General features: G+C 45.6%; 1 protein-coding gene across 1 annotated transcript in view; it reads left to right on the forward strand.

Moving 5' to 3' along the window:
- LOC115457659 (unconventional myosin-Ie-like) overlaps positions 1 to 24,872 on the forward strand; it is a 44,520-nt gene that overhangs the window by 7,921 nt on the left and 11,727 nt on the right. The window contains 13 exon segments of the mRNA XM_030187186.1: positions 9,211 to 9,348; positions 10,189 to 10,278; positions 14,492 to 14,586; positions 17,109 to 17,196; positions 17,496 to 17,585; positions 17,895 to 18,026; positions 18,245 to 18,379; positions 18,505 to 18,637; positions 18,907 to 19,103; positions 19,246 to 19,326; positions 22,960 to 23,046; positions 24,170 to 24,256; positions 24,407 to 24,574. Of these exon segments, the coding sequence (XP_030043046.1) occupies positions 9,211 to 9,348; positions 10,189 to 10,278; positions 14,492 to 14,586; positions 17,109 to 17,196; positions 17,496 to 17,585; positions 17,895 to 18,026; positions 18,245 to 18,379; positions 18,505 to 18,637; positions 18,907 to 19,103; positions 19,246 to 19,326; positions 22,960 to 23,046; positions 24,170 to 24,256; positions 24,407 to 24,574 (1,521 nt within the window).

Consider the following 24,872-nt stretch of genomic DNA (forward strand, 5'->3'; position numbering starts at 1 on the left):
GTCGAGTTTTATATAATTGCTGGTGTTGACTGGTATCGTGAGTTGCAGTTTTATGATTTTCTCTCTGAAGTATTTTGCAAGATCGTCTGCTGTTGGTGTGTCTGTACTGTTAGAAGTAACTGGGGCAGTATTTAGTAATTTGTTCACGAGTTGGAAAAGTTTATGTGTGTCCTTGTAATTTAATCCAATTTTAGTTTTGTAGTATGATCTTTTAGCTTGTTTAATGGCATATTTGTCTTTTCTTTGTAGTTGCTTCCAGGCGTTGAGTGCGGAGTCGTCTTTCTTTTTGTTCCATGCTCGTTCTAGCCTTCTGACTTGTGTTTTTAGTTTTTTCAGTTCTTCGCTGAACCATGGTATTGAGTTCTTTCTGTGTGAGGTTCTGGATTGAAGTGGTGCAATATTGTTTAGTGTGTTTTTGCATCTGTTGTCCCATTCTTGAAAAAATTGGTTTGAATCTTAATGCTGTCCAATCATTGTTATAGAATTGCTGCCAAAATGTTATCGGATCTATTTTGCCTCTCGTGGTATAGGTCGTTTTTTCTTGTCTGTGTGGTGGTTCCTTCATTCGCCATTGTAGGGAAAAGTTTGCTTTGTAATGGTCGGACCATGGTATGGGTGTCCACTTTGTATCTGTTGGTACTAGATTTAAGTTGGAGGAGAATTTGTATGTAATGATGTCAAGTGTGTGTCCTTTAGTGTGAGTTGACTGCATAATTGGCTAGTGAAGATCCCATAATTGGAAGAAATATTTGCAATCATGTGTACTTGTTGAGTTAGGGCCTTCAAGGTGAAGGTTGATGTCCCCTACTATCAGAAGGTTGGAGATAGAAACGCAAGTGTTCGATATAAAGTCCATAAAGTGAGTTTGGCACTTCTGCCAGTTACCTCCTCCTCTTTTCCAATTCCTTGTCCAATGGGTAATTTTGTAGCCTGGGGGGCATAGATCTAAGATTATGGGGTCTTTAAGGTCATGAATCCAAGTTTCACTTATGAATAGGAGATCGAGATTGTCTGTTGTGATCCAGTCCGTTATTGTTGCTGTCTTGTTAACTACTGATCTGGCATTAGTATATCCCACTTGGATTGATAGGTAAGGGTCTGTTGGGGACGCAGAGGTATCGATTTTTATTAGTTGTCTATTCTCCTGATATCTGGATTTGCTGTGTTCTTTCTTTCCTTTTCGCTGATTGTGCTCCTGTGTAGTGGGTTTTCTTTTTGATTGGTTATTGTTCTTTTGAATAATTGTATTATATTTGAGTTGTCTGGAGGGTTTGTGTAATGTGGGTATATTATTGTCTGCGAGAGGGGTTGTCGATACGTGGTAGGCTAGGGTGAAGAGATTATTAAAAGCAGTCTGCTGATATTCATATTGGCGTTGATTTGTTTAATACAGTTGGAGCTGATTGATTGTGGAGCTCGCTCGTGCTAGGCAGTAGTATCTGATGAGTTATGTAGTCAGTGGTGTAGTTTCGTATGGTGTATTAAGGTGTAGTGGGAGGGTTAGAGATAGCAATAGTGGTCAGTAGTGTAAGGCGGTAGTGACTGATGAATTTTGCATCGGAGTCAGAATTTAGTGTGGCCAGAGGTCAGAGTCGTCATTATGAGACTATACTACACTTCAGTATGGTTCAAAGTTTCAATACAAAGTCATCAATATTAGTCTGTACTATACTTCTGTAATATGTGCCTCTTCGTTAATAAGTGGCTCTTCACTTCATTAGTAGGTTTGGGATCAGCAGATAAGACAATAAGACAATTCAGTATATTATCAGAGTCAGCAGTAGTGTGCTATATGCTGCTATAATATGCATAGAAAGCATTTAGATGTTTGTAATCAGTAAATAAGACAGTAAAACAGTTCGATATATAACTATCAAAGGCATTAGTGTGGGTATTACTAGAGTTCAGTATGGCACTCTGAGATGCATAGAGAGTATTTAAAGGTTTGGGGTCAGCAAGCAATACATTAAGACAATTCAGTATACTACTAGCTGGTACAGGAAGACAGTACTAGGTCAGTAACTATTTATGCTCACTCTAACCCGTTTTCACTGCTTCCGGCGCTCTCACCCTGCGGTCGCGTGTGTGGCGCCCCTCGTTCACAGCGATGTTCTTTCTCTGCTTCGTTTTCGTCCAGCCAGCATCTCTCGTGTTCCACGGAGGCTGGACTGGCTCTAGGCGGTGCCCGTTCGGCTGGTAGTGTTGCATTTTTGAGCTGAAGAGTCGATTGTCTGTGGTCGGCTGCAGCGGTTCACGGCCTAGTCGTCTTCGGGGTCCCGCGTCGAGCTGTTCGTGTCGGAGTCGTGTCCTCAGCCGCATAAGAATGGGAGAATGCAGAAAGCAGAATCGCTTTCCAGGTGTAGGTCTGCCTTGGTCGCGGAGGGCAGGAAACAAAACAAATAGAGCAGAGAACAAACAGAGAAATAAAGCAGAGTCCGATTTCTAGGTGAGAGAAGGAGCTAGTTATCTCTCCTCTTGGGACTCCGTCATGGTGGTCCTCTAGTAACAGGACCTCATTACAGGTGAAAGGTTGTCAGGTTCCAGGGCTCATGAGGCGGATGTGCCTTGCACCACATCGCTACTCCGATCCACGCTGCACCTTGTGGGCATGGAGGAGTTTTCCTGTTTTTTTTGTGGCCTCTCCTTAGTTCAGCTTTGACTTCTCTCTTTAAGATGTAATATGCACAGTACGTAGGCCTGTTACCCAGACTGGTTGATCACAGACTTCTGACGTAGTATTATATCAATTTTTATCTGTTTTAAAATTCTATTGAGAACGCATTGGTCACAATTAGTCTTGTTTCTTCTCTTTGCAACTGTGGGCTTGTTCCTGGACAGACCAGAAGTAAATTATTTTTCTAGACCTATTCCAGTTGTTATTTCCAAAATTCACAAAGATAGGGTGAAGACGAGCAGTTTTCTGGGGATGGATACTTATTAGATTGTGCTTAGCATATGAACCATCAAATTGAAGTATTATGGAATTATTTCTAAAAGACATCACAGGAATCTTTGAAACCATCTAGAACCTTCTAGAAGAATATCCCTCCTATCCCTATACATTTTAATGCGTAATAAGTCTTTGTTAGTACGAGATATGATTGGTGACTCAGACCTTGGTATTGCATTTATTGTAGAGACTTGGTTACAAGATTGTTTCTGATCCCCTACTATCAAGACTTAAGTCTATCAGGTTATAATATTTCAAATATATTTGAGATGCAGTAGTTTGGCAGTAATATTTTTAAATATCTCCAAAGTTAGTTCTCTGTCGGATCCTGGGCTTGAACCCTTTGCCAGTTAATTGATGATCCTTCATATCTTAGTTATCTTTTGGCCATCTAGTACACCAAGTTCTTGGGTAACTACATCCACTAAGCTTTCTGAAGCTTGTCCTGCATTTTCACCTCTTCTATTATGAAGGGATCTTAATTTACATTTGGAGAATAGCTCTGATAGTAATGTGACAAGAGTTTCTGAGATTTCTTGATAACCTATGTTTTTAACATATGAAAGCTGGAGCCAGGGGTGAACTGACCATTCGGGCAACCAGGCAGTGGCCGAGGACCCAGAGGCTCTGCCTGGATGCCTGCTGCACACTACTGCCCTCCCAGGTCCTAAATTTAAAGGCACGCCGCTGGTGATCCGGTGGCCTCTGCAGGGGTGGGGGAGCATGTTCTTTCCTGCCCGTTGTGCTCCCACTATTCCCCCTCCCCGGTACCACTGTACTTTAAAAATAGCGACTCAGACTCCCTGCGGAAGTCTAGCGAGACTGTTGAGACCCGTGAGACGACTGTAGGAAGTCTTGGCCGCCATTTTGAAAATGGGGGAATAGCGGTAGCACAGCGGGCAGGAAAGAACATGTCCCCCCTCCCCCCTGCAGAGACCGCTAGACCAGCAGGGCCTTTCAGGTAGAACCAGGGCAGCGGGGGTGTCGGTTGCATCGGTAGGGGGCTGTCAAACTTCTGCCAGATGGGGGGGCCCAGACCACTCTCAGTCCGCCCCTGGCTGGAGCCAACACATGAAAAAGATCGTACTTTAGATCTTCTCATAACAACTTCTCCACAGTTGGTCTCCAACTACTTGGTCCGATCCTATGTGTGTAATTTCACCTTAAATATCAACCTAAATCATGTTTCTAGTCAACCAGAGCGAAAGGCTGTAACTTGCTGAGCTAGAATGCCAGGTGAAATCTCTTGGAACCAGGTCAAATCATACTTGTCCTCAGATAATTTTGTCCCTCAATATTGTTGTCTAGCTGGTCAAATAGTATTGTTAATGCTCCGGACCAAGTTGCACCTCAATCAACTAGAAACTCTTCCATTCCTGGTTCTAACACTTGGTTGGATGGCGGGGAAGCTGTCATTTCAAGGGAGGGAGGGGGGCCGGGGCTGTGGAAAGTTCTGATTTCAATGCAGGGGGGAGCAGCGGCGACCTCGGGCAGGGGGGTGGCCAAGGACGTCCATAAAGGACGTGTTTGTTTGTTTTGTTTTTTTAACGTCCTTGGCATGCGCACAGCAGCCAGCATAACACTTGGCTGCTCTGAGCATGCTCTACCGGCCGATTCTCCGACATTGTTACCGAAGGAATAGAGAATGCAAGTGAGCTACAACGGGCAGCTCATTTGCATTCAAATTCCTTGATGCATGCTCTAACGTTTTTTTAGTGCATCTGCCCCGGAGTCCTGTCTGGTGGGTGTCAGAATATTTCATCATTTTGACTTAAAAGGTTAAATGTTTCTGGATTGTCTTGAAATTTCCTGGTTTTGTAAAGTGCTGTCCCACAGAGGTGTGGCATCCTGGTTGGCATTGAAGCGTTTTAATGTTGTGTCTGTGTAAACTGAGCCGTGTCTTTAGCGTCTGGCTTGTTTGTCCAGTATAGCACTTTCTTCACACTTTTTACATTAAAAGATGAGCATATGAAGGATCCCCTTATTCAGAATGTTTTTCCTATGTGAGTGACTGTAGGATCCTGTGAAATGTGTTGGCACAGTTTGCAGCTGGAAATATTAACATAAAACTTACAAAATTTTGTTAACATTATAACAGTAGTAAAGTGACCAAATATAAGTACAATAGCTGTACTGTATGTTCTGGGCAGGATAGACTTTGATTGTGTTTCGGACCTGTTACTATTCAGGGCCGCCAAAAGACTGGGCTGGGCCCGGGACAAGGCCACCCCTGGGGCCCTGCCGCCGCCCCCCTCCGTCCACAGCACCTCTCACCTCCATGTGAAAGCGCTGCAGACAGCAGCAGATCGCCTCCCTTCAAGCCTCCTTCCCTCCCTGTGTCCCGCCCTCGCGGAAGTTACGTCAGACGAGGACGGGACACAGGGAGGGGGAAGGAGGCCCGAAGGGAGGCGATCTGCTGCTGCCTGCAGCGCTTTCACATGGAGGTGAGAGGCGCTGTGATTTCAATGCAGGGGGCCCGGCCCGGTGGCAGACGGTCAATGACGGAGGGTGGGTGGGACTGCAGCGCTGGGCCCCCCTTGGAGGCCCGGGGAATTTTGTCCCCCCTGCCCTCCCCCCTCAGCGGCCCTGTTACTAATAAGGAAATATCGTCACTGACAAAATCACTCTCAGTGAGCTGTTGCCCTTTAAATACGTGACCCTTCCTATCTTGTTTTAGATTCCCCTATGGAAAATTGTAGACTGGCTGGTTTTGACCTTTAATAGGAGATATTGTCTTAACTCCCATCCCTAAAGCAGTCTTGGACCTATAGCCAACATTCCTTTTCTGACCAAATAATTGAATTTTTGGTTGCTTCTCAATTGTCTGATTGTATTAAGGGCCACAATTTGTTGCCGAATTCACAGCACGGTTTCATAGCACAGAGACTTGTTCATTTCTTTAACTTCTACAGTCAGGGACACACTGTGTGCACTTCAGTTGGCTTCTCTGCAGTGTTCAACACGGTGGACCATGATTTTTTGTTGGTACAATTATCTATGTCCGACCACGCTGGTCCTGTTCTTGCATGGTTTACTGGCTTTTTTTTTTTTTCACTTTATTTTATTGTGATTTTAACGCATCCAATTCACACAGTATTCGAAACAACTGCACACCTGGCAGAAACTGATATACATTAATCAACTTTGTTTCCACACCCACTGAATCTATACATGTTTGTTTATTTATTTGTTACATTTATACCCCACATTTTCCCACCTATTTGTAGGCTCAATGTGGCTTACATTGTACTGGAGAGGTGTTACAGACTCCGGTGTAAACAAATACAAAGTGATATTGTGGTAAGATAAAGTTCATGTGGCACAGCCACACTAGGGAATCATACAACGGAAGAGTTGTGTTATCTTTCGAAAATCTCTGAAAACATTCTTCTTCAACAAGGCCTACAATGAACACCTATAATCTCACTAAGTCACCTCACCAACTCACGCAATTATGAAAGCTCACCTTATACAACTATCCTAATCACTCCCTTCTTTCGTCCCTCTTCCCTTCCTTGATCGTTACACATTCTAATTGTATCTGATATCTTGTTACGATAATGTCAACAAATCTATGTAAGCCACATTGAGCCTGCAAATGGGTGGGGGAATGTGGGATACAAATGCAATAAAATAAAAAAATGTCCATTACGGTCTTTAGTTTTGTTGTGTTGCAGAGATCAGGCATTTATGTTGGATCAGTAGGGTATGCCTTTTTAAACACCTAAAGCATACCAGCAATATTTCTCTGTTCAGTTGTCATTCTGCAAGAAAACTGTACAATATCCCCAACCCTAATGAACCACAACAATACTTGGGAATGTCCCCTAGCCTTTAAGACCAACTGTTTACGGGCGTTTTGAAGATCATGCAATAGATTGGCTGTGCCTCCAAGTTTTGGAATCCCTCCGGGGTCATCCATTTTTCCAGTGCTATATGTGTTTGTTTATTATAGCAAGTAAGACATACACAGTGGATCTAGCTGGTGTACAATTCAGTTAAAATATATATTGAAAAATAAAATAACCTCATTAATAAATAGACAGGAGCAGAGAACAGAAACATCTCAAAAGACCTTGACACAGCTTGCTTCCAAGTGATAACTCCCGATAGAATAAAAATAACACTACGCCGTGTATTTGCTGGTTGTTAGCGATTCGCTAAATTTTACGGCTGCCTTTGTGCATCGGGTCCTGAATGTCAATGTATGATTGTGGATTTTGGAGTGGAGGGGTTATTGCTAGTGACCTTGAACTCGCCATAGACCCACTGGTTCATAACCCAGCCCCAATGAATATGCATGAGAAATTTGCATTCAGCGGAGGCGCTTGCATATTCAATGGGGCTATCTTGAATCCCAAGAACCCCTGCCAGAAAAAGTAGAGGAATTGAACTGTTACGCCACCATGTCCGCATGCATGAATGGATGCCACGACACATTAGTAACTTTAGATCCCTAACTCGCTTTATTGCCTCCCTCAAATTTGAAACTCTCCCCCACAATACAGGACATGCAGAATCAATGCTGGTAAAATACTGGCCAGCCTGCTGCTGTAAGCACGTTGCTCCTCCAGTGCTGGGGTGAGATTGCAGGGCCTTGTCCCCCACCCCCCAATAGAAAGGAAATGCAAGTGATGGGCCTTTTTCACTGCAGTGAAAGTAGGATCGGATTTAAGGCAGGACTGGAGGAGAGGGACAGAGGGCTGTGACAGCACTGGGGTGTCGGAGTGCTGTGGATAGTGGGGCCTGTCCTACTCCTCTATCCAGGCCTGAGAAGAAAGGAGTGAGGGTTATACAGGAGATGGTTGGGGTCTGCCTCGTGCACTGATTTTCTACTCTTGTACTCTCATATGTAATGTTCTGTGTTCGAAACTGCAGGCACAGGTTAATAATTAACCTTGTACCAGCCAGGCCAGGACACTGTTGCTGTTGTGATTGGGAGGGAGGGGGGATGCCCTGTTGCTCTAACAGCTGGAGTCACATCACAGCTGCAGAATGTGTGGTGTCTGAGAAGAGCCCAGGGTGTGTAAAGGATGAGAGGTGGAATTCAGAGGCCTGTTTGTACCTGCTACAGCTGCCTTGCCCAGTTCAAGCTGCAGCAGATGCGATAGTGCTACACGGGAGCACTGTGTAATCTTCAGAGATAACTTACATGGGGGGGGGGGGGGGGAGAGAGTGGGTGTTCTCCCTTGACTAATCTTGGTGAGAAACAGTCCAAAGCTCATCCTCCCTATTTTAAGGGGATTCTGAGCGGAGTTGGAGGACAGCTGTACACCCAGCCTAACATGGAGCTGAACATTTAACAGGCTCCTGGAGGACTGTGGGACCCTCAGACTACAATGGTAGGGCCTGAACTGGGATCCTGAGACTCCCCCTCTCCTCCACAGTACAGCAACATGTCTTTCTCAGGCTGTTCCTGGGAGCATTTCGTCATCATCTGACCTTGTCAGCCAACAAACAGAAATGTTCTGGCCTCTTCCCACTGTGTTGCTCTGGCCGCTCCCTCCTGAGGCAGGAACAGAGAGACGTGTTCGCTCCCTGGCATGTGTAGAGTTCATGGTGAACCTGGCTATTCCCCTGGGACATAGCGCTGGCTGGCTGTGCCCCCCAGGGTCCCACCTCACTCCACTTTCTCCCTGGAATCACCTATGATTCTTTGTAAGACTTCAGATGTTCTCTAGGATTGCTTGCTGACTTGGATACACATCTCTGTTTCACTTTTTGGGGGTGGGGTACGGGAAAGGGAGTACTAAGGGAGGGGGAGTTTGGGATGGATAGGGTTTAGTCAAATTGAACTGTATGATTATAGAGGAGGAAGAGGCCTTAAGAAACAAGATCTCCCCCCCCCCCCCCCCCCCCCACTTGGATTGGGAACAAAAAGTGGGTTGTTCGTATTTCTTTATTATACACAATGTTGTTTCATAGTTTATACCTGTTTCCTGCTTGTTTTCGATTGGAAATTTTGTGTTTTTTGCAGTTTTCTGTATTGTTCCATGATATTAAATAAAAAGATTTCAAAAAAAGTGGAGGAAGTTTTTCTTCAGTTTGTGCACAATTAAATTGTGAAATTTGTCACCAGAGATTGCGATTACGTACATGAGATATCTGGGTTCTCTGAAGGAAAGCTAAGCAGGCATGAAGACCACCCCTCCTACATCTGCAAAGAGTCCTTCCCCCTAAGACTCGGTGGTCTGACCTAGACTGGCACAGGTGGGGTGGGAGGGTGGTGCTGCCCCTCTAACATGCCTCCTCCCCCTCAGGGCAGCAAGGAGAGGTATCACTGGCAGACGCAGAATGTGCGGCAGAGCGGCGTGGACGACATGGTTCTTCTCTCCAAGATCACAGAAGATGCCATTGTGGAAAATCTGAAGAAACGTTACATGGATGACTGCATCTTTGTATCCTTTTCTTGTTAATCAAAAGGACTTGGGTTACTTTGGGTTGCATGGGGTATAGGGAATCTCCTGAAGCACTGCAGAAACTGTAGTGTGTCATTAGTCCATGGTCTGTTGATGTTTTAGGGTATGTGTGGTCTTAACAGTGGCCCCCACCTGCACTGCTTCCCCCCACTGAGAGACGATACCTCAGGGTCATCTAGCACTGGCAGCTCTAAGCTTAGCGTACTCCCGAAACTTCTCCATGACTATCTAGACTAGGAATTGTGGGATGTTCTTCTCCAAGCTGCCTTTATTCGTCATTCACATCCGACCAGATCCCCCTCGGCTCTTTATTTCACTGCATTGCCACATCTTTTTGGGGAGGGGGAGGGATAGGAGGTCTGGAAGTCTCTTCCTTCTTCTTTGGGCTCTCAAATCCATCAAAATGAGAATCCTAAGCTTTCTCAGCTGCCGAGGGCTCTAACTCTTTCTGTGTAGTCCATCCATTTGCCTCTTTTGTTTGTAAAGGACCTGGACCTGCCTAGAATGGGGGGGGGGGGGGGGGGTAAGTTAAGTTTAAATAACCATGAATGTAAACATCAGTCTTTGAACAGAGAGAGACAAGTAGCTCCTTCTGGGACAGTAAATCTGCTCCCTGGTCTGGCCAGTGGGTGTTGCTATAGAGTCTAACCTCATCCACCTTATGATTGCTGCTGTACCAGCCTAGGAATCAAACCCCAACCTCTTGCAAGACCACCAAGCCCTGGGGCCAGCCCTTACTGCAGAAATTCCTAAGCACATGGGGCAGTGGGAACATTTCAAGCAGCCCTGCATTGATTGAACCTTGACCTGACCTTCCAGACGTACATTGGCCCAGTGCTGATTTCGGTGAACCCCTTCAAGCAGCTGCCATACTTTACAGAGCGTGAGATTGAGATTTACCAGGGCGCAGTGAGTAATTTGACCCTTTTCTCCCCTATCTGAATGCTGGGAAAGACAAGGTAGAAGAGGTCACCCAGGGCTGGGGAGAGGTCCCAAAGGACAGGGGGTCCAGGGAGAAGCATAGAGTAACAGTGGCTTCATATTAGAATAGCTGATCTCAACCATTGTGTTGCAGGGCCAGCACACAGAGCGGATTTTTCCTGTTTGTGTGTTTTCCCTCTGTTTTCTCTCCTCTCCTTCTGTATTTTCTTTGTAGTTGTTTCCAGTCGTTGAGTGTGGCGTCGTCTTTTTTCTTATTCCATGCTCGCTCTTCTGACTTGTGTCTTTAGTTCTTTCAGTTCTTCGTTAAACCATGGTATTGAGTTATTTCTGTGTGAGGTTCTAGTTTGAAGCGATGCTATGTTGTCTAACATGATTCTGCATCTGTTGTCCCATTCAAGAAGAAATTGGGGTGAGTCTGTTGGTGCTGTCCATTCGTCGTTATAGAATTGTTGCCAAAATGTTACTGGGTCTATTTTGCCTCTCGTGGTATAGGTTTGTTGTTCTTGTTTATGTTGTGAATCTTTTGTTCGCCATTGAAGGGAAAGGTTTGCTCTGTAGTGATCGGACCATGATGATGGTATGTGATGATATCTAGTGTGTGTCCTTTATTATGGGTGGGTTGCATGTTTGGCCAGTGAAGCTCCCATAATTGGAGAAAGTCCTTGCATTCACATACGTTACTTAGGTTAGTATCCTCAAGGTGAAGGTTGATGTCACCTGCTACTAGGTTTTGGGTGGAGACGCATGTGTTCGATATGAAATCCATAAAATGCGTTTGGGAGTCTTGCCAATTGCCTCGTGGTCTATAAAACAGGATAAAGTTTAGGTGGTCATGTAGGGTTGGGTGGTTGATTCTAACTGAAGCTATTTCCAGTTGGGGAAGTATGGATTTGGCTATTGTTGTGACGGTGAGTTTAGATTGCTGGTTCAAGCATTGATTAGACTACTGCAACTCGCTTAATATTCTCAGTTTCTAGGTTTGAATCAGCTACTCTACTTCTTGAGAAGCTTCATTGGCTTCTGATTCGAGCAAGGGCTCAGTTTAAACTTTGCTCTTTTGTCCATAAAATATTATACGGGTTAGCACCTTTCTGTCAATTCTGTTGCTGCAGTTTCCTTCTATCAGACAGCTTAGATATAAATCTATATTTAATTCTTCGTTACATTATCAGGCACCAGTAGTTTTGAATCTTTTACCTCTGGAAATTTGTATTATTTTGAATTATTTGGTTTTTTTGTAAAATGCTAAAATCGTGGTTATTTTTTTTGGAGTTTAATTTGGTTTTAATTTGAATTTTTACTGTATTTCCTAGAAGGTTTGATCCAGTCTTCTTTACAAACTGATCAGGTGTTTTGCAGAGTAGAAGTACTGTGTAGTATAGCATAGCTGTCCCTCAGGGTTTAAAGGGAGACATAATAGTAGAAAGTAGTAATTCGGAGGATTTCTCTCTGTTTATGACCTGCCCTGTGCCAGCAGCAGGGGTAGTGGTATGTACCAGTCTCCACAGCCTGACTTTACCTGTTCTACTTAGTCATATGATGGGCAAAGGTGGATGAGTCTGACGTACCTGTAGGCCACCATTGTGCTGCCACCTAGTGTCTGGCATTGAGAAAGACAGGTGAGGTGGCTCAAAGCCTGGAGAAGGGAAAGGGGAAATGGGACTTGACATACCGCCTTTCTGAGGTTTTTGCAACTATATTCAGGCACTTATTTTGTACCGGGGCAATGAAGGGTTAAGTGACTTACCCAGAGTCACAAGGAGCTGCAGTGGGAATCGAACCCAGTTCCCCAGGATCAAAGTCCACTGCACTAGCCACTAGGCTGCTACTACTACTACTTATCACTTCTATACTCCTCCAGATTTCAACTCCTGTAAAGCATGTGGGGATAGACTTAAAGACCTTCAATATCTACACTCTGGGTGGGGGAAAGGCAGTCAAAATTCTGCTGCACGATTAATATTTTGCCAAAGTCGCTATGCCCATATCAGCCCTCTTCTGAAGTCACTTCACTGGCTCCCTATCCATTTCCGTATACAGTTCAAGCTTCTCTTATTAACCTATAAGTGCATTCACTCTGCTGCCCCTCACTACCTCTCCACCCTCATCTCTCCCTACACTCCTTCCCAGGAACTCTGTTAACTAGGCAAATCTCTCCTAATTGCTTCCTTCTCCTCCATCGCTAACTCCAGACTCTGTTCCTTTTATCTTGCCGCACCTTATGCCTGGAATAGACTCCCTGAGCCTTTACGTCAAGCTCCATCCCTGGCCGCCTTCAAATCTGGGCTTAAGGCTTACCTGTTTGATGCTGCTTTTAATTCCTAACTTGTCACCTGCTCCTAACCTCTATCTTGTCTTCCTCTCTTCAGTAGTCCCTTTCCCCATATGTCCTATCTGTCTGCCCTACTCTTATCCCTTATTTGTCTGTCTTGATTTAGATTGTAAGCTCTTTTGAGCAGGGATTGTCTTTTCTTCATGTTAAATTGTGAAGCGCTGCGTACGACTGGTAGCGCTATAAGAATGATTTGTAGTAGTAGTAATATGAGAGAGATGTTTAAATGCACATGAGGCAAATCTTTCACTTGAAAGGAAAGTCTGGAACGAGGGGGCATAGGATGAAGGTGAAAGGGGACAGACTCGGAAGTAACCTGAAGAAATACTTCTTTCACGGAAAGGGTGGTGAATTCATGGAATGGCCTCCTGGAGGAAGTGGTGGAGATGAAAACTGTATCTGAATTGAAGAGAGCTTGGGACAAATACGTAGGATCTCTATGGGAGAGTAGATGGTATGGATGTGCAGACTGGATAGACCATATGGTCTTTATCTGCCCACATTTTCCGCTGTTTCTATAATTGTGAGGACTGGATGCTACTGCTCACAAGTTCCAGACTTACATAGTTCTTCCTTTTGTGCATCTCTGTGTTGTCGGTGTGTGATTCAGATTATTTTTATGCATCTTTATATTAACTCAGAAACTGCGGTCTGGCTTTGCATTTTTTTTTTATAGGGGGTGGAGGTTGCGTTCGTCCTCCCTCATCAGTGATGTTTTAACTGTTGGTTCCCTGTGTGGCTCCAGAATAAGGGAAGGCAAAGATTTAAAATTAACAATAACCTGAGGTTTGAACAGTTATGTGAAAGCAACCCATCAGGGTGCCCCTCTTTGCATCAGTGTCCGTGGAGCTAGTCATGGGGTAAAGGGCTTTGATATCTCTGTTATAAGGGCTTTTGGCTATGCTGATCATCAGAGCTCTGTAATCAGGAATACCACACAGAGAATTTTGTAAAAATCACAGAGGGGGCCATCGCAGAAAAATCTATCCTGCCGGACCCTGCGTTTCCACTACAGACAATACATTTCATAGTTTCCACTTAGGTTTTGCTCTTCTATCTACACCCTAATGTCTGTGGAATCATCTGAGTATGACAAACCAAGGCTCCTCTGTGCTTGTCCCAGGCCCTCTCAAACCCAGTTCCAAGTGGAAGACTTTAGACCAGTCCGGAATTTCAAATTACATATCCTGAAGCACTGATTTCAATGAACGGAACCCAGGACTACAAATCCCACACTGCATTGGGGATGGAAAGTCAAGAACAGGACCAGCCAGGGTGTCACCCTCCTGGAACTGGGTAACTTGGTAGCTCTGTGATCCCTGTCACTGCTTTTAGCTTTCAGGAGAACTTTCCATGCATCCACCAGCAGAAGGCAGCACAGTAACCTGCACCCCCCCCCCCCCCCCACACCTCCTTCTCAGACACACAGAGGGAGGAATTAGTGGTTTCCAAACCTGATCCTGGAGGCACCCCAGCCGGTCAGGTTTTCAGGATGTCTGCAATGAATATTCATGAGAGATTTGCATTCAGTGGTGGCAGTGTTTGCAAGTAGCTCTATGGATATTCATTGTGGATATCCCAAAAACCTGACTGGCTGGGGGGAGTGTCTCCAGGACCAGGTTTGGGAACTAGTGGTCTATTCCATTTCTGTCCCTTCATCTTTCACCTGCCACACCCACTGCATGCAGCATAGGAGTTCAGGGCACTCTTACATGCCCCCCCTTCCCTTTCAAACCCCTGTGTAACCTTCATTGGGGGAGGGGGAGGGTTGGATCTGAGCTCAGGAGGTGCAGGGGTTTAATGTCGTATTTTTGCCTTATTTTCACTCATCCTGTGCTTGCGTTTCAGGCTCAGTATGAAAATCCACCTCACATCTACGCGCTAGCAGACACCATGTACAGGAACATGTTGATCGATGGCGAAAACCAGTGTGTGATTATCAGGTACTGGTGGGTTGGGGGAGAGGAAGGCGGTGGGCGCCAGAGATCACACACTGCAAATCAGAAACGGGCTTACATACATGCAGTGCTGGTTCAAGGGTTGTGGTGCTCTGCCCGCTCTTTTACAGTGACTTTGCTATGACCATTGCACTGCCCCAGGCTTAAATGCAAGAACAGGAAGTACCTGGGGTGGCCTGCACAGAGAAGAGCACAGCAATGAGCACCAAGCATGCTCCCACTGTTGCTCGCACCACAGGAGTCTTTTCAAAATGATTGGGGTCATCAGCTCAGCACACGTTACCATGTCTGTAAACAGGAAACAAAAAGGCAGAGTCATGAGCACAACTGGCCAGGCCATATTTAGATGTAGAGCACAGCAGGGAGTTCACACACTGGAAGGACTGATGGCTAAAAGAAAGTCCTACCAGTCTCTCTTCGTCCCCACCCTCCACCTCATCCCCACCAATTTACTCCACCTCCTTCCGGTCCAGCCTGACCTATTCCTACCACCCACACTCGGACAGGTTGACTAAATATGATGTTCCTCTCCATTTGAGACTTGACTATTATAGGTCCAGACCATGGAATCACGTACTGCTCCCTTCAGTGAGATAACTTGTAGATCCTAGTGACCGAGAATGGCAAAATCCCAGCCATTCCCCACCCTTGACCTAGTACAGAAATTGTTACTTGTGTGTCTCCAGCTTGTCTTATATCCTCTGTCTCTGGATCCTAGTGACCGAGAATGGCAAAATCCCAGCCATTCCCCACCCTTGACCTAGAACACGTGTCGTTACTTGTGTGTCTCCAGCTTGTCTTATATCCTCTGTCTCTGGATCCTAGTGACTGAGAATGGCAAAATCCCAGCTATTCCCCACCCTTGCCCTAGAACAGAAATCGTTACTTGTGTGTCTCCAGCTTGTCTTATATCCTCTGTCTCTGGATCCTAGTGACCGAGAATGGCAAAATCCTAGCTATTCTCCACCCTTGACCTAGAACACGTGTCGTTACTTGTGTGTCTCCAGCTTGTCTTATATCCTCTGTCTCTGGATCCTAGTGACTGAGAATGGCAAAATCCCAGCTATTCCCCACCCTTGCCCTAGAACAGAAATCGTTACTTGTGTGTCTCCAGCTTGTCTTATATCCTCTGTCTCTGGATCCTAGTGACCGAGAATGGCAAAATCCTAGCTATTCTCCACCCTTGACCTAGAACACGTGTCGTTACTTGTGTGTCTCCAGCTTGTCTTATATCCTCTGTCTCTGGATCCTAGTGACCGAGAATGGCAAAATCCTAGCTATTCTCCACCCTTGACCTAGAACACGTGTCGTTACTTGTGTGTCTCCAGCTTGTCTTATATCCTCTGTCTCTGGATCCTAGTGACCGAGAATGGCAAAATCCTAGCTATTCTCCACCCTTGACCTAGAACAGAAATCGTTACTTGTGTGTCTCCAGCGTGTCTTATATCCTCTGTCTCTGCTTGTTCTTGGTCTTCTCTTTTGCTTCCTCTCTGCCTTCATGTTCTTTCTCTTTTATGAATTCTTTTTCCGTCGTCTTCTCATTTCTTTCTTTTCTCTTTACTTCATGAATTTGACTCTCCATAGCCCTCTCTCTAGAGTGAGGTGGGAGCAGTAACTGGGATTACCTCCTGCCTTGCTTTGCTGCCCTCCCTAAGTGATTACCCTCTTGGAACACATTCAAACTTTTTTAAAACCCAGATATGCTACCCGCTGTTGGCAATGAGTTCCAGAGCTTAAATATTCTTTGAATGCAAAAAAATATTTCCTCCTATTTGTTATAAAAGTATTTCCATGTAACTTCATTGAGTGTCCCCTGGTCTTTTTGTACTTTTTGAAAGAGTAAAAAATCGATTCACTTCTATTCGTTGTGCACCACTTAGGATTTTATAGACCTCGATCATATCCCCCTTCAGCCGCCTCCTGTACCAAGACTTTCCTCATATGGGAGGGGTTGCATCCCCTTTACCATTTGGTTGCTGTTCTCTGAACCTTTTCTAATTCCACTTTTTGAAATACAGTGACCTAAGGGCAGGAAGTGGGAAATGCATTTCCTCTCCTTTCTATCCTAACAGGGGCATTTTCGAAAGAGAAGGGCGCCCATCTTCCGACACAAATCAGGAGATGGGCGTCCTTCTCTCAGGGTCGCCCAAATCGGCATAATCGAAAGCCGATTTTGGGCCATGCTGTGCCCCCACCCACAAGGCATTGCATCATGCCCCCAACCACTCCCCACCACACCCCCACCACGTTTATATCGTACAAATACTGGGGGTGTCCAGACTCTCTCAGCACCCACCCACAGAGCTGGCACTTATGGCTCACACTGTCTCCAGCCTTCTGGTCGGGGTCCTGAAAATGGATGATCGACTTAGACCCCAGTTTGAGCCGCTTCTGTTTTTTGGTAATTGGCGCAGTGAGACAGTCCCTCCATGGCCTGGGACAGGCTCAGACCCTTCCCCTCGCTGCAGATGATCAAGGATTTCTAACTGGTGGTCTGTTCTCTGCAGCGGAGAGAGCGGAGCCGGGAAGACGGTGGCTGCCAAGTACATCATGAGTTATGTGTCGAAGGTTTCTGGCGGAGGACCCAAAGTACAGGTAATGGAAGCGGAGGAATTGGGATGGGAGGGAAAGGGCACTATCCAATTCTGAATTAGTTTCAGTTTCTGAACACACTGTGAGCGCTATTAACCCTTCCCTGTCTGCCATCCGACATTCTTCTCCCTGATTCTCCACCACTTTGGGTAGATGAGCATATTTAAAGTAACAAACGTTTAAGCTCTGATCTCATTAGCCCACCAGGACGCCGTCTTTCCCTGGCTGGAGTGGGATGACGCTTGAAGAAGTCGGTTTGTTTCTGTTGCTGACAAAGCTAATGTGATTTTCTCCGTTCACAGCACGTGAAGGATATTATTCTGAAATCCAATCCACTCCTGGAGGCCTTTGGGAACGCCAAAACAGTCCGTAACAATAACTCCAGCCGATTTGTGAGTACCGTTCCCCAGAGTCCCTGGGTTGAGCAGAGAGAGAACTGCAGCCCCGTGTTTCTGTACCGGTGTGTTAGTGCCGAGGACAGGCAGGACATGTGGGTAACATAGGCAAGCAGGTGGAGTGCAAGGACTGATGTGCAGACAGACGGATACGGTAGCAGAAACAGCTGCAACAGCCCTTGTCTTCACCTGTGTGGGAGGCTAATGTACATATGGCAGGGTGGGGTGGGGTGGGAGGGGGTCAGTTTGCAGGAAACACTTCCCTCCTTTCCACACAGTCTCCCTTTCTCGTCTCTCCCACTTCAGGGGAAATATTTTGAGATCCAGTTTAGCCGTGGAGGAGAACCAGATGGTGGAAAAATTTCTAACTTCCTGCTGGAGAAATCTCGTGTTATCAGCCAGAATGCTGGGGAGCGAAATTTCCACATTTATTATCAGGTGAGTGGGACAGCAATACGGAGAAGCTAGTCGCCCTCTTTCACGCATGGACTGGGTGCCAGGGCATCTGGATGTGCTGCATCCTGGACACTCAGGGGCCTGTGAAACCTCGCTCTGCATCCACCTTTCTACCCTATAGGTCCCCTTCTGCCCATGTTTCTGTGTTCAGGCCCTTCCCAAAAATTTCACATCTTTAGTTCGTTGTTTTGTAATCTCAGCTGTTGGAGGGGGCGACGGCAGAGGAGCGGGAGAACCTGGGAATCACCACTCCTGACTACTACTTCTACCTGAACCAATCGGCTTCCTACAAGGTGGACGACATGGACGATCGTGTGGAGTTTGGGGAGACCATAGTGAGTGAGATTGTGTGACCTGTACTATGGCTCGAGCTGTATTTTCTAAGGCCATGATGCATTCTGCGAGTGTGGTGTGCTCAGAGCATGAGATGCAATGTGACCTATGCTCTATGTGTATTTAGGCTGCTATGGATGTTGTTGGCCTTTCCAAGGAGCAGCAAGCACTGGTGATACAGATTGTGGCTGGGATCCTGCATCTGGGGAACATTGCGTTCAAGGAAGCTGGGAACTATGCAGCTGTGGAGAGCGAGGACTGTGAGTTCAAAGCAAGTGGTTCCCATTGCACCCGTCTGATACGAGTTTATCCTGATCATGCCTTCAGTAAGGTGCTTGTGGTGTGTGAGAGAAATATACCCTCCCCAACAACACAGAGACACCACAAGGACCCCCAAAACCTTGTCCGAAAGATGAGGAAGTCATCTCATGACTTGTTCCTCACTACGTTTCCCACAGACCTTTCCTACCATCCATCCAAGTACTCATAGCCTTCCTCAAGAGCATAACGCTGTCATCTCCTTTTTCAGTCCTAGCCTTTCCTGCCTACCTTCTGGGCATCAACCAAGACCGACTGCGGGAGAAGCTGACCAGCCGGAAGATGGACAGCAAATGGGGTGGCAAGTCGGAGGTCATCGATGTGACCCTGAACACAGAGCAGGCTAACTTCACGCGTGATGCACTGGCCAAAGCCATCCATTCACGGCTCTTTGATTTCCTGGTAGAGGTGAGTCAAGCAGGCGATGTAATTCCTCACCACCACCACCCTCCTCCTCCTCCTCCTGTTGCTTGTGAACATGAGTGAACTGGCCCCGTCTCCCCCTCGTTCTGTGTGTAGTGAAACCTCTTCTCTGTCCCTTTGCTCTCAGACTGTTAATAAAGCCATGCGGAAGGACCATGAGGAGTACAACGTTGGAGTCCTTGACATTTATGGATTTGAGATTTTTCAGGTAGGTCATTCTCTTCTCGAGGCCTCTGTATTTCTTCTGTGGTTGTTGAGCTGTGCAGAGAGAGTGAGGCTTACCGTTTCCCCCACTTTAGCTGCTGGCCCTGTCATCTCACTCTCCCCCTCACTTCTTTTCATTGAAGGAAAAAAGACTTCTCACTTTTCTCTTTCTTATAACCCGGTCCTGTCCAGGATACAGGTACTGGGAGCGGAAGACCCAGGTCTCCTTCCTAAGAGAGGATGACAGCTGTATCGTCTCTGACATAGGCCATTTGATTGGATATTTAAAAAAAAACCCTAATGCACTTCCACTGAGAAGTAATCAGTTGTCTCACACCTAATATTACATTGTATTCTGCGTAGACCTGTTAAGTTCAATGCGGATTACATAATAAAGAAAATTGGAAATAGTCCAGAGAATTACAAAAGAATTAAACTTGCAAATTAACAATAATGTAAACATCAAAGTTAAGTAGAATTAAATAACTGTACTAAATGCAGTGTAAGGTGTATTTCTTTACATAACGGCCATAAAACAGAAAACTTAATTGAGCTACTGTTTAAATAACCAAGTTTTCAAATTCTTCCTAAACACCAGATAATTATTCAGATAAATAATGAAAAAGAAGATTTAAAAATCTTTAGATGGTAGTGAATTGCCTTTTAAGTGATGCAAAATGTAATAACATAAAATCTCTCAGCTTTGACTGTATTTTAACAGCAGGACGGGAGATAAATGAGAAGATTATACTGTGAATTTTAAATAGCACCGTACAGCTTGTATAGGCCACCGGTGAGGGGTTGCTCTTTCGACTTTCCCTGCTGAACAAACCAGCCTGATTGCTGTGTTTTGTAACGGTTGCAGTTTTTTCAGGAGTGATTTAGTGCAGGTTGCAGTAATCCAATTGGCTTACAATTAAAAATTAAACTAAAAGTCTGACTTGAAAACATTCAAAACAGTTCTATAATACATGCTAACATACTACTACTACTACTTAACATTTCTAAAGCGCTACTAGGGTTACGCAGCACTGTACAGTTTAACATAGAAGGACAGTCCCTGCTCAAAGGAGCTTACAATCTAAAGGACAGGAGTGTGGTAGCCGTGTTAGTCCACTCTTAAGGTTATCACATTTGCTTATTTCCGATCTGAGGAAGAAGGGCAACCTTCGAAAGCTAATCAAGAAATGTATTAAGTTATGTCCAATAAAAAAGGTATCATCTTATTTTCTTTTCCATGTTTTATTTGATTTCTATTGATACTCTAAAGGACAAATGTACAGTCAGTCAAATAGGGGCAGTCTACATTTCCTGAAAGGTATAAAGGTTAGGTGCCGAAAGCAACATTGAAGAGGTGGGCTTTGAGCAAGGATTTGAAGATGGGTAGGGAGGGGGCTTGGCGTAAGGGCTCAGGAAGTTTATTCCAAGCATAGGGTGAGGCGAGGCAGAAAGGGTGGAGCCTGGAGTTGGCGGTGGTGGAGAAGGGTACTGAGAGGAGGGATTTATCCTGTGAACGGAGGTTACGGGCCGGAACGTAAGGGGAGATGAGGGTAGAAAGATAGTGAGGGGCAGCAGACTGAGTGCATTTGTAGGTAAGAAGAAGCTTGAACTGTATGCGGTACCTGATTGGAAGCCAGTGAAGTGACTTGAGGAGAGGGGTGATATGAGTTTATCGGTCCAGGCGGAAAATAAGACGTGCAGCAGAGTTCTGAACGGACTGAAGGGGGGATAGATGGCTAAGTGGGAGACCAGTGAGGAGTAGGTTGCAGTAGTCAAGGCGAGAAGTAATGAGAGAGTGGATGAGAGTTCGGGTGGTGTGCTCAGAGACGAAAGGGCAAATTTTGCTGATGTTAAAGAGAAAGAAGCGACAGGTCTCGGCTATCTGCTGGATGTGCGCAGAGAAGGAGAGGGAGGAGTCGAAGGACTGGATTAACATAACGCACTCTGTACTGGTCTGACTACAAAGGGTTTTGCAGCCGCTCCAACTGATTCAGAATGCTGTAAGCAGCATGACCACATCACACCATTTTTGCAAAAACTTCACTGGCTACCAGTACAATACAGGGCTGAATCTGATCTTCAAGGCCCTGAAAGGAAATGGCCCCGAGTATCTGAAGAACAGGATGACCCTCTACACACCTCCAAGGACACTAAGGTCCTCTCAAGGACTATTACTAACCACACCCTCTCCAAAGGACATCACACGATGTGATACCCGCAAATGAGCCTTCTCTGGAGTAGCCCCCACACTCTGGAATGCACTCCCTGAAAGGCTCCGCTTAACACAAGACTATGTCTATTTTACTCTCTCTCTCTCTCTCACACACACCCTATAGCAGGTCATGTTTATCCACTCCTACCCTAGCTAAGATAATATTCAAGCGTCTTTCTTTAAATTAGTCCCTTATTTTCTTGCTCCTGTTTCTCTATCTTACCTATCTATATGCTCCTTCTTGCATATATCCTATGCCATCTATTAAGATGTTCTAGTACGTATTGTGTTGGCATTGTAAGTAGTAACTATGCCATACTTTATTTGAATATTTTTACTACTGTAATTGTTGCTTATGCTTGATTTATTCTTACTGTACATCACCTTGAGTGAATTCTTTTAAAAAGGCGGTAAATAAATCCTAATAAATTTCAAATTCTTCTTACACGTCTCAGCCACAGGGCAATATGTTTATCAAACGACAGGGTACTATCTAAAGTTATGCCCAGAACCTTCATTTCAGTGACCAGTGGTTATCAATAGAAATCAAACAAAATAAAACATGGAAAAGAAAATAAGATGATACCTTTTTTATTGGACATAACTTAATACATTTCTTGATTAGCTTTCGAAGGTTGCCCTTCTTCGTCAGATCGGAAATAAGCAAATATTTTAACACCCAACAGAAAGGACTTAACAAGGATCTGGGGTTCCTGGCCCATTATAAACCATAAAGCTGTATGTCTCTGTTGATCACCCCACCCCTCACCTATCCACACCCATCCTGTTAGAATATCAATGATATGCTTTGATGTCCCCATGCATACCTCCTACCCACCCCCATCCTCCCACCCTGTCAGACTGTCATAGTAATGCTTGAATGTTTTCACTTATATACACTGTCAGCTAGCACATTTGCTTATTTACCATCTGATGAAGAAGGGCAACCTTCGAAAGCTAATCAAGAAATGTATTAAGTTATGTCCAATAAAAAAGGTATCATCTTATTTTCTTTTCCATGTTTTATTTTGTTTGATGTCTATTGATAACCTTAAGAGTGGACTAACACGGCTACCACACTCCTCTACTTAAGATGGAAGTGACCAGTGGAAAATTGGTTGTATTAATATCTAAACTTTTGCTAAAGATCAGCTTGATATGATAGTGTGAAATACCATGATTAAAAAAAAAAAAGAAACCCTACAGCCTACTTAGTGATACCAGCAGGAGGGAAGTGAAGGAGCCTTGTCTAATAATTTCACAGTCACACTTTGAACGTTTCTCCCCAGGATTAGAAACAGGAGGAAGAGGTAAACATGTACAAAAGGATAGGGACTGCCTCGCTTTTCCTTTCTGCCTGCTGGTATTCTGGGTTGCCACCGGCCATTGTGACGACGACCTCTCCATTCTCATTACTTTCTTTAGAAAAACGGCTTTGAGCAGTTCTGCATTAACTTTGTGAATGAGAAGCTGCAGCAAATTTTCATTGAACTCACGCTGAAAGCTGAACAGGTAACGTATGGGGGTGTGTGGGGCGGAGAACAGGTATAGCTGAAAGTAAAGGGCAGTGGCCTTCTGAAGACTAGAACAGGGGGAGCAGGGCAGGTTCTATGTAAAAGACTTCTCTGGTGGCAGCCCCTCCTTCGGAAGAGGTATCACCCCCTTTCTTCCTACTCCTCTCCCCTTTTTCCCATCATTTGCCCAACACCATTATCCACTCAAACTCCTCTTTTCCCTTGGCAACGTGATGTGAAAAGTCGTAGATGTGCCATCGGTGTGATCACAACCCCAAAGCATGGCCTTGAGGGGGAGGGAATTTTGAAGGTATGATGAAAGAGCTGAGTCAGAGGAGGGGGTCTCTGCATTCCCTTTTGTGGGAGAAGATGGGTTGTATCCTTGGTCTGATGGTGGTTTGATGGGGTAGGGTGGGGTTTGACTTTTTGCCCCCCCACCCCACCTCCTTTTGATGGGGAGATGTTGGCTGGGAGATGATATACCCTGAGTTTAAAGGGAGGTCTGATGGGAGAGGGTGGTAGGGTGAGGTTTGGCTGTTCCCCCTCTCCATTTGTTGGGGGTGGTGTTGACTACAAGATGACGTACCCTCAGTTTAATGGGAGGTCTGATGGGAGAGGGTGGTAGGGTGAGGTTTGGCTGCTTCCCCCCACTCCTTTTGATAGGGGGAGTGTTGGCTGCAAGATGATGTACCCTGAGTTTAATGGGAGGTCTGATGGGAGAGGGTGGTAGGGTGAGGTTTGGCTGTTCCCCCCCCCCCCTCCTTTTGATGGTGTTGGCTGCAAGATGACGTACCCTGAGTTTAATGGGAGCTCTGATGGGAGAGGGTGGTAGGGTGAGGTTTGGCTGTTCCCCCCCTCCTTTTGATAGGGGTGGTGTTGGCTGCAAGATGACGTACCCTGATTATAATGGGAAGTCTGCTGGGGGAGGGTAGTAGGGTGAGGTTTGGCTGTTCCGTCTCCCTCCTATTTATGGGGATGGTGTTGGCTGCAAGATGACGTACCCTGAGTTTAATGGGAGCTCTGATGGGGGAGGGGGAGGTTTGGTTGCTCTGCACTCCTTTCTCTACGGAGGGATAGGAATGGTATAAGTCTGATCATATTCCTAATGTCTCCCTTTGCAGGAGGAGTACGTGCAGGAAGGGATCAGGTGGAGCCCAATTGAATATTTCAATAATAAAGTTGTGTGTGATCTTATTGAGAGTAAAGTGGTAAGTGGGAGCGGAGGGGAGGGGGGTGGGAGCAGATTTGTTGACTGACAGTTGTGTTCAGTACCTCTGACCCTGGTTTCGGGCTACACTTGCGAGTCCTTCTTTCAGACTGCACTGTGAACTCACCGAGAGGTCATGTGTTACTTGCAGAAGCCTCCCGGCATTATGAGTATCCTGGACGATGTATGTGCCACGATGCATGCCAAGGGCGAGGGCGCTGACCAGACGCTCCTGCAGAAGCTGCAGATGGCGATCGGTACCCACGAGCACTTCAACAGCTGGAACAAAGGCTTCGTGATTCACCACTATGCTGGCAAAGTATGGGGGGATGGGAGAAGAGACAAAGGTGAGGGAGATGGGGGGGAGAAAGAGAGAGAGGACATGATGTGGACAATTCTCCTCAAAGCAATTTAACCAGGGAGGAGAGGGTCCTTCTCAGGTAAATCACTTGTCACTGCTTAAGCGTTTGATATTCACTGGTTCTTAACCAGACAGAGCTGCTGAATATCACCACAGACCAGGCTGCACTGTCCAGCTCGTGCTAGCGCAGTCTGCAGGTGGAGCTGGGATATAAATGCTTAGCGGCCATCTTCAGACCACTAACCAGATACGGAAG

Source organism: Microcaecilia unicolor, chromosome 14 (genome assembly GCF_901765095.1).
Source record: "Microcaecilia unicolor chromosome 14, aMicUni1.1, whole genome shotgun sequence".
NCBI classification, from domain to species: domain Eukaryota; kingdom Metazoa; phylum Chordata; class Amphibia; order Gymnophiona; family Siphonopidae; genus Microcaecilia; species Microcaecilia unicolor.